Consider the following 10293-nt stretch of genomic DNA (forward strand, 5'->3'; position numbering starts at 1 on the left):
ACCATTTTTCTTTTCTTTTGAGCAGTTTCTTCCCTATTCCCTATATCCGTTGTACATTTTGGATCTTATTTACTTGTTCAGTTTCTCATACTAGTAAGACAATATGATGTTCACATGTGTGGGTCTGATTTATTTCACTTATGAATATGGTCTCAAGTTGTATCCATTTACCTATAAATATCTCAAGTTTATCCTCCTTTATAGCTGAGTAGTACTCCATTGTATAAAACACCCCACATCTTTTTTATCCACTGATGGGCATTCATGTTATTTCCAACATTTAGCTATTAGAAATTGTGCTGCTATAAATACGTGTACACATATTACTGTGGTATGATTTTTTAATTCTTTTAGGAAGATACCCAAAAGGAGAATAGGACCTCTAAACCTAGTTGTTTTCTTTTTTTAAAATTTTATTTATTTGTGTGTGTGTGTGTGTGTGTGGCCAGCTCAGCCCACCAGGGGGCGGGGTTGGCTGGCATGTGGTGCTGGGGGATTGAACCGCGGTCCCTGTGCTTTGCTAAGCTTGTTCTAAGTAGGTGCCTTAGACCACTGAGCCATCTCACCAGCCCTAAACCTAGTTTTTTGAGGAATCTCCATGCTTATTTCCACAGTGGTTGCACCAGTCTACACTCCCACCAACAGTGGAGAAGAGTTCCTTTTTCTCCCCAGTTCCCCCAGAATTTATTATTGGTTGATTTCTTAATGATAGCCATTCTTTCTGGATATGGAATCTCAGTGTTGTTTTAATTTGCATCTCTTGAATAACCCAAGTTGAACATTTTTTCATGTATTTATTTGCCATTTGTATTTATTCATTTCAGATGCCCATTTTTGGATGGGTCTTTGGATCTTTGAATTTTGGGGGCCTGATTTTTTTTTCAGTTCTTCATATGTTCTAGATAGAAGTCCACTGTCCAAGGGACAACTGGCTAAGATATCTTCCCACCTTATGGGGTTGTCTTTTCATTCTGTTGGTGATTTTTTTTTCCACTGACCAATTTAAAACACACCCTTCAAACTTATTTCTCTGTTATTTCTTTCTCTCCCTCCCTATAAGGGGAAACTGAAAAGAAAAACAAGTTGTATGATTTATTCTCAAATATTTAATTTCCATCTGAAATCCAACTACATACTTATACTTAGAAACAAAAGCAAAATCATACTGAAAGTTTCAGAGCCAGGCTTGGTAACACATGCCTATAATCCCAGTACCCAGAAATTCTGGGCATGAAAATTATGAATTCAAGGCCAGCCAGCGCTTCATAGCAAATTCAAGGTAAGTCTGAACTCTAGTGAAATCCCATCGCAAAAACCGAAAGAAAGGGCCAGGGAAATGGCTCAGCAGAATAAGCGCTTGACTGGTAAGCGCAAGGGCCTGAGTTCAATCCCCGTGTCTTAGTTACTCTTCTCTCTTTGCTGGGACAAATACCTGACACCCAAAATTAAGGAAGGAAAGGTTTATTTAGCTCACAGTTACTGGCGATTGCAGTCCATATTCAGCTGTCTACAAGGCAGAGGGGCACAGGGCAGAGAGCAGCACTTCATGGCAGCTGAACAGCAGCAACAACAACAACAGGAGCAATGGCTACAGAAAGTCTGTCTCTCTGTCTCTTATATTACATTCAGGCTCTCTGCCCCAGGCTATGGGAAGTACTCACACCCATAATCCTAGCAGTACTAAGACCCATAATCCCAGGCTTGGATCATACATAATCCCAGTGGATCATGAGTTAATCACAAACTCTAGAAGTCCCCACCCCATGGCTGCATGAGGCACTGGGGGAACAACTAGGCACAAACCATAACACCCCGGTTCCGAAAAAAAAATTATTTAAAAAGTAACACAGCAAAAAATTACAAAATAATATTAATAATAATATAACCATATTCAAGACTATGACATGGGTAAGTTTTTACTCAGCTTCTCTATTTTTCACATCTTGCCACAACAGTTGCATTAAGATCTAATTTATTTCACAAAACACTTCATTTAAACTAATACTTCAAAGTTATATCCCAAGATACGGTAAAAAGTGTTGCTTACATAAAATTTTAAAATGCTTAAAAAAAAACCCCAAAAACTGAAAGAGAGAGAGACAGACAGACAGAGACAGAGACAGAAAGACAGAGACAGAGAGACAAAGACAGAGGATCCGAGGGAGAGAGAAAAGCAAATTAAAAATGTTTTGGTTTAGATCAGTCCAAAATTAATTACTAATTTATGGATGATTTATTTCTTCATATTGCTTTTTGATCCTAAAACTGATATGTTTTCTATTAAGGAATATGAAAATTATTTCATGCTAGCATAACATTTAGAGATTATCAGAAAGAGTGACATACTATGCTTGCAGTTTGGTTGCAACCAAAATCATAGAATCAGTTCTGCAACCAGAATCATGGAAAGAATGAAGTTCAACAACCAAAGTACCTCTGTATTTAGCATTTTTATGATGTACTTTAACGTACAGATTATGAGAAAGAGACATATCTTCCATCTGTCACAAAAAATAAAGCTATAAGGAATGGTTTTACCCCATACTTAGGGTAGTGATTGACATAGAATAAGTGAAACATATCTTACAATTTTATTTTCCAAACAAAAAGGAACATGAAACACGGAAGTAAAAAATTAAAATTAGATTTGAAAAATAATATCTTGCAAGGAAATTTGTTGCTCTTTTTGTTTGTTTTCAGCCAGCTCAGCCTGCCCTGAGTACAGCATGTGGTGCTGGGGATCGAACCACCCTCCTCCTGCCTAAGCTTGCCTAAACAGGTGCTTTAGACTGCTGAGCTATCTCACCTGCCTTTTTGTTTTGTTTTGTTTTTTTAAACTTGTGGTTCTTTACACTTTCCAAATGAAATCTGCTATTATAGTGACAAATCAACAGTAGTCACAATGCAGCTTTTCAACAAACAGTAAAATTTTGAAAAATTGAAGAATTTTGGATAAATTTATTTAATACAAAGGAAAAAGAAGGAGCCTAATATTAGCTTCTACTATAAGATGGTACCTTTAAAGACACAAGAAACAAAAGAAGTGAAAGTAGAGTATCTAGTAATCGAGAAAAGAACTGAATTGATTAGAATAATACTATAGTTATTTAAATATACATATTTATTTGGTACATAGTCTCACTAAGCAGCTCATACTGATAGTGATCCTCCTGTTTCACCCTTCCCTTACAGGCACGCACCACCACACCTGGTTTCAGTGGCCAGCACAGCATGTGGTACTGGGGATAGAACCAGGGTCCTCGCGCTTGGCAGGCTGGTGCTTAGACCACTGAGCTATCGTCCCCTTAAATAGACATATTAATTAACAAGTGGGTTTGTCTTTTTTCCTCCAACATATTTCTATAAGTTAACAGAAAAGTTAAAACAAAAACAGGTTGGAGAGATAGCTCAATAGCTCAGTGGCACAGCACCTGGTTGGCAAGTACAAGGTCCTTAGTTTGATTCCCTATGTTAAAAAAACAAAAAAAGTTTTACACTTTGTTCCTTTGAGCTTCTTCAAGGCCAAAGTATTTGGCATTGAAAGAGCAAATTCAAAGAGCAAATTCATTTGAGATGCAACATGGTATAAATCTTCAACTTCAAAATATATTTTGTTTTAGTTATTACTTTTATAGGGATACCTTAGAATTACTAGTCTTTCCTCTACAGATTTCTTTTCTCAATTGGTATCTAGCCAAAAGTTAATGGCTTACATAAGTAAAAATCACAAAACATACTGAAATTAAAATGGAAAATGGATTAGCACAATGGTCTTGAAGAACTGATTCATCAATTAGAATTAGCATTCTCTGTATGAAATAATTTAATAAAGAAAAAAGCTACAATAGCTAGAGCAACCATTGAATCAAACTTTACCATCCAAATGACGTTCTCCATAAGAGCTCTCTGGAAACAAGCCTCTTAGGTACGTTATACATGAGATAGAAGTAGCAAAAAGTTTCTTCACCATTATCAATGATTCGTGTTCATTAGTGATTTGAGATGGGAAAACTGTTCCCTGGGGAAAAAACAATAGCAAAAACATTAGTAGTTTTCAATATATTCATTACATCACACTATCATATCACACAGAAAGGAAAGATTTTTCAATACTTCGAATGATGCCTTTACAGGTAATCAAAAGGAAATTGAGCTTTAAAGGCTACATTAAAGTAAAATCACAGGCAAGGCAGAGCAGAAAGACAGAGACAATTACCCAAGTAATTAAAGAGTAAAACAATTTATTTCACAATGACTTATAGATTGAAGTAAAATTGAGGGCCTACTGTCTTAGTTACTCTTCTCTCATTGCTGGGAAAATACCCGATGCTCAAAATGAAGGAAGGAAAGGTTTATTTAGCTCACAGTTACTGGAGGTTTCAGTCCATACTCAGCTGGCTCCAAGGCAGAGTGGCACACGGCAGAGAGTAACCTTTCATGGTGGAGGCAAAGAGCAAGAGAACAAATGGAGGAGCAGCAGCAACAATGCTTTCAGAGAGGAAGTCTGTCTCTCTTATATTGCATTCAGGTTCTCTACCCCAGGCTGGGGGAAGTACACACACCCATAATCCTAGCAGTACTAAAACCCATAATCCAGTCTTGGATCACACATAATCCCAGTAGATCATGAGTTAATCACAAACTCTAGAAGTGTCCACCCCATGACTGCATGAGGCTTTGAGGGGACAACTAGACACAAACCATAACACCCACTATTATGACATAATCTCTTTCCTCTCATACAGTCCTCAGCCTTCACACAATATGGGTTTTACACACCTGCATTTTACATTATTCTCTTAGTTATCAAATACACTCCATTATTGCCTCTCCTCCTCCTCTTCCTCCTCCTCCTCCTTCTCCTTCTCTTCCTCCTCCTCCTCTTCCTCTTCTTCTTCTTCCTCCTCCTCCTCTTCCTCTTCCTCTTCTTCTTCAACATGTAACTTCTTTTCAGCATTTGACACTGTTGCTCACACAATCTTTTTTCTTTCTCCTCAAGCTGTCACACTATTATTTTAATAACTTTAGTCATAGTTGGAAAAAATACCAATGTCCAAAATTTATTTATTTTTTAAGCTTTTCATTATTTATTTGGTACAGGGTCTCACTACACAGCCCAGACTCATAGGGATCCATCTGTCTTAGCGTCCCATACTGGGATTACAGGCATGTGCCACCATGCCTGGTTTCAGTGGTTGGCATGGTGCATCTGGAGTTCCAGGGCCAGCACAGCATGCAGTACTGGAGATTGAGCCTGGATCCTTGTACTTGCTGGGAAGGTGCTTAGACCATCCAGCTATCTCCCCAGCCCCGATGCCCAAAATTTATTTTTTTTTTAAATTTTATTTATTTATGTGTGTGTGTGTGTGTGTGTGTGGCCAGCTCAGCCCACCAGGGGGCGGGCTGGCTGGCATGTGGTGCTGGGGGATCGAACTGTGGTCCCTGGGTTTTGCTAAAGCTTGTTCTAAGTAGGTGCTTTAGACCACTGAGCCATCTCACCAGCCCCCTGATGCCCAAAATTTAAAGGAGAGGTTTTGCAAGGAAATATTGCTCATGTCATGGTGGTTGGGATGCAGAAAGTCAAGGTACAAGCTTGGGAGACAGAAATGCCCTTCCAGATTATGCCCCAGTTACCCACCTCTTCATACCAGGCCCTACTTCCCAATACCATGCCAGCTGCAGTGACCCCATAATCCAATCACTGTCTAAAATCTTTGCCTATGGATTTTTTTTTTTTTTAACTTTTTAATGTATTTGGTACAGGGTCTCACTACACAGCTCAGACTCATAGTGATTCTCCTGTTTTCAGCCTTCCCAGCACTGGGATTAAAGGCATGCACCACCATACCCATCCCAAATCAGTGGCCAGCTCAGTGCACCCGGGAGCAGGGATGACACAGCGGAATGTGCCTATGGCTTTGGGAGCACATCTGATATAAACCATAACAAGTTTTATTGTTGTTTTGGTAGTGCTGGGGATCAAATTCAAGACCTGAAACATACTAGGCCACTGAGATACACCCCACTCCACTATTTTGGTTTCCACTAACCCTATATTCCCAGCTCAATTTTTTTCTTTTGCTCTTTTCTTCCTCCTTCCCTCCCTCCCTCCCTTCCTTCCTTCCTTCCTTCCTTCCTTCCTTCCTTCCTTCCTTCCTTCCTTCTTTCTTTTTGTTGTTGTTGTTCTGCCCTTTAAATGTTGGTTTTCCATTTTCTGGTATCTTCTTTGATCTTTATTATCAGAATATTGTAATTTCCAATATATATCCTTTACTTCCTTTGTTAGATTGATTCTTAAGTATTTTATTTTTTTGGATGCTATCATGAAGGGTGCAAGTTTCCCTAATTTCTCTCCCCGTGAGTTTCTTGTTTGTGTATAGGAATTCTATTGAGGGGCCGGGGAGATGGCTCAGTAGAATAAGCACTTGTCTGGCAAGGAATGCTATTGAGTTTTGAGTGTTGACTTTGTATCAGCTATGCTACTAAATTTGATTATTAAATCTACAAGTCTTTTGATGTAGTTTTTGGGGTCTTCTATATAGAGTATCATGTCATCTGCAAATATAATAATTTTACATCTTCCTTTCTTATCTTTATTCCTTTTATTTCTCTCGTCTAATTGCTCTGGCTAATGTTTCCAAAACTATATTGAATAGGAGTGGTGATAGTGGACATCCTTGTCTTGTTCCCCTGATTTTAGAATGAAAGCTTTCAGTGTTTGTCCATTTTGTATGATATTGGCTATTGTTTGTCATAGATGTCTTTTGTCACACTGAGATAAAGACCATCTATCTTTATTTTCTGTAGGGTTTTTATCATGAATGAGGGTTGGACTTTGTCAAAAAGCTTTTCTGGAATCTACTGAGGTGATCATGTAATTTTTGTCTTTGGCTCTGTTGATATGGGGTATTATATGTATTGATTTGCATATGTTGAACCATTCCTGCAATTCCTGGGATGAATCCTACTTGGTCATGGCATATGATTTTCTGCATTCTGTTTGCCAGTATCTTACTGAGGATTTTTGCATCTATGTTCATTAGGGAGATTGGCCTGTAGTTCTTTTTTATTTGGTTGGTTTTTTTTCTGGTTTTGGTATCAGGGTAATACTTGCCTCCAGAAATGAGTTAGGAAGTATTTCTTCCCTTTCAATTTCAGGAGAGGTTTATTTTTTGTTTTTGGTGCTGAGGACCAAACTCAGGACTTCCAGTTTGCTAGGCAAACATTCTACTACTGCTGAGCCAATTCTCCAGCACCATGAGTTTAGTTTTCTTTTCTTTATCTTGTGGTACTAGGGAAGGAACTCAGGACCTTGCACTTGCCCAGCAGGCACTTATGCCACTGAACTTCTCCCAGGACCTCCTTTCAATTTCATTAAAGAGTCTGAGGAGTATTGATATTAAATGTTCTCTAGATTGCTTGCAGACTTTAGCACTGAATTCATCAGGAACTTAACCTTTCTTTGTTGGGAAGTTTTAAATTACATTTTCAACCAAGAACCAACATAGTGAAAAACAGCCATACTCCAAAAATTGTTACACAGATGTAATGCAATCTCAATCAAAATGCCATTAACATACTTCACAGAACTAAGAAGAACATCTCTAAAATTCATGAGGAACCAAAAGAGACACAGAATAACAAAGGTAATCCTTGGCTACAAAGGCAAGGCAGGAGGCATCACAATCTCCGATTTGAAATTATAATATAAAGGTACTATGACAAAATTAGCATGGTACCGGCAAAGGAAAAAAAAAAACCCAAAACAATGATAACAAACAAAAAACAGACCTTATCCCCAGTGGAACAGATTAGAAGATGCAGACATAACAACAAACACACTCCACCAACTAATCTTTGACTAAGAGGCCAAACATAGTCACTGAAAGAAAGATAGCTTCTGTAATAAATGGTGCTGGAAAAACTGGCTCTCTACCTGCCAAAGACTAAAACTAGATCAATGTCTATCACCATGTACTAAATTAAGGCCAAAATGGATCAAAGATATAAATATTAAAAGAGAAATAAAAAACCTACTGGAAGACAAAGTAAGTAGAAATCTTGAAAACATAAGCGTAGGTAGAGAGTTCATGAACAAAACCCAGACTGCATGGGAAATACTTCAAAGGAACAACTTGGATCTCATCTTACTAAAAAGATTTTGCACAGCAAAAATCAGCAGAGTGAAAAGACAACCCATGAAGTGGGAAAAAATCTTAGTCCCTCCTTCCCCAAAAAATCTTAGTCCCTTAATCTTTGTCTGTCCCTCAGACAAAGGATGTCTATACAGAACATATAAAGAATAAAAAAAAAAAACAAGCCCCCAAATCCAAGACCCAATCTAAAAATGGGTTTCAGATGAGCATGCTCTTCTCAGCTGAAGAAATACAAACAGCAACTAAATAAATGAAAAAAATGTTCAACATCATTGGTCATTTGAGAGATGCAAATTAAAACCACACTGAGATTCTATCTCACTCCAGAAAGAATGGCTATCATCAAGAAATCAACCAGGAACATACGCTGGAGGGGCTGTGGGGAAAAAGGAAACTTCTCCACTGTTGGTGGGAGTGTAGACTGGTGCAACCACTGTGGAAATCAGTGTGGAGATTTCTCAAAAAAGTAGGATTAGGGGCTGGGGAGATGGCTCAGTGGAATAAGTGCTTCCCTAGCAAGTACAAGGGTCTGAGTTCAATCCCCGGTTCCGCCAAAAAAAAAAAAAAAAAAAGTAGGATTAGAGATTCCATTTAATACAGCTGTTTCCCTCCTGGGTATTTTCCCAGAAGAATTAAATACATTGTACCACAACAATATATGTGTATCCATGTTTATAGCAGCTCAATTTGTAATAGCTAGATGTTGGAAACAACCCAAATGCCTATCAACTGAGGAACTGATAAAAAGATGTGGTTTTTTAAAAAAATACAATGAAATACTACTCAGCCATAAAGAAGGATAAATTGAGACATTTATAGGTAAATGGCTGCAATTTTAGACCATAACTCATGTGAGAAGCTGAAAGAATAAAGAAGTTCTAAAATGTACAATAGGGGGCCTGCCCCTTAGCTCAGTTCTTTAAGTGGCTGCTTCAACAAAGGATTCAGGCTCAGGTAGCTGTGGCTCGATCCCCACACCTCCAGCCAGCCAAACCTGCCCTGAAGGCATTGAGAGAAAAAAAAAATCCTTCTAAAAAATGTACAATAGATATTATTAAATAAGAAGAAATTGTTCAAAAGGAAAAAGGAACTAAGACTGGTAAAAGGGGAAAGGAACTTAGGGAAAAATGGGAACATGCAAGTCAGTTATACTATTAGTGTCATTACAAAGGAAGGTTTGTGCTAATATGGATTGGAGAAAATTTTATGCCCATGGCTTATACTCTGAGTGTTTACTTTAAAGACAACAACACATAATGTATTAATTATTGTTATTCTTCTAGTATTTTATCATGAAATCTTATTTTACTTTTTTTCCATAGAATAAAAAAAAGTTGGATTTTCCCCCATGATTCTGCTTTCAGTCTTTTTCTCTTCTCATAGTTGATACCTCACAGAAAAAAACATATCCAAGTGGCTAAAAAAACACTTAAAGTGCCTGAACTTCATCAGAGAAATGTACATTAAAATCACACTGAGAAGCCTAGCATGGTGGCACATGACTATACTACCAGTACTCAGGAAGCTGAGACAGGAAGATCTCCGTGCATTCAAGGCCAGCCTGAGCTACACAGTTAGTTCAAGGCCAGTTTGGAATACACAGCAAGTCCTTGTCTTACAAATAAATAAATAAATAAATAAATCACAGGAAGAAGCTGGATGTCATTCCTAGCACATGCCCATAACACAGCATTCAAGGGTCAGGCAGGGAGGATTGCAAATCCCCAGCAGGGATGCCTCAGCAGTTTAGTGAAGGCTTGTCTCAAAATAGAAAATGAAGAATGGGTTGAGGACTCAGTATGAAGGCCCCGAGTTTAAACTTCAGTGCCACACACACAAAAATTGATTATTTTTTATGTTAAATCATGGTGAAAAAGTATTATGTAAGCACCAAAATGACTAAAACCAGAAAATACTAAATGTTGACAAGGATATGAATCAATAAATTGTTAAACACTGATTTTAGTACTATAAATAAATCAACCTCTTTTGAAAACTGCTTAGCAGTGTTTTATAAAGTTAAATATATACATATACATAGAGACCCAGTCCTAGCCCAGGTCCGGTGAGTGTGCGGAGAGCTTCCTGCTACCCTGCGCTGGCGGGACCAGTCCCAGCCCAGGCGCAGCATGGGCCG

The 10293-nt window shown here is 38.1% G+C and overlaps 1 protein-coding gene across 1 annotated transcript in view; it reads right to left on the minus strand.

Annotated features, from left to right (window-relative positions):
- Hormad2 (HORMA domain containing 2) overlaps nucleotides 1-10293 on the minus strand; it is a 135866-nt gene that overhangs the window by 101707 nt on the left and 23866 nt on the right. Inside the window, exon 3 of the mRNA XM_023705848.1 lies at nucleotides 3877-4018. Within this exon, the coding sequence (XP_023561616.1) occupies nucleotides 3877-4018 (142 nt within the window). The remainder of the gene's footprint in view (nucleotides 1-3876; nucleotides 4019-10293) is intronic.

This window comes from Octodon degus, unplaced genomic scaffold (assembly GCF_000260255.1).
Source record: "Octodon degus isolate 3935 unplaced genomic scaffold, OctDeg1.0 scaffold00230, whole genome shotgun sequence".
In the NCBI taxonomy this organism is placed as follows: domain Eukaryota; kingdom Metazoa; phylum Chordata; class Mammalia; order Rodentia; family Octodontidae; genus Octodon; species Octodon degus.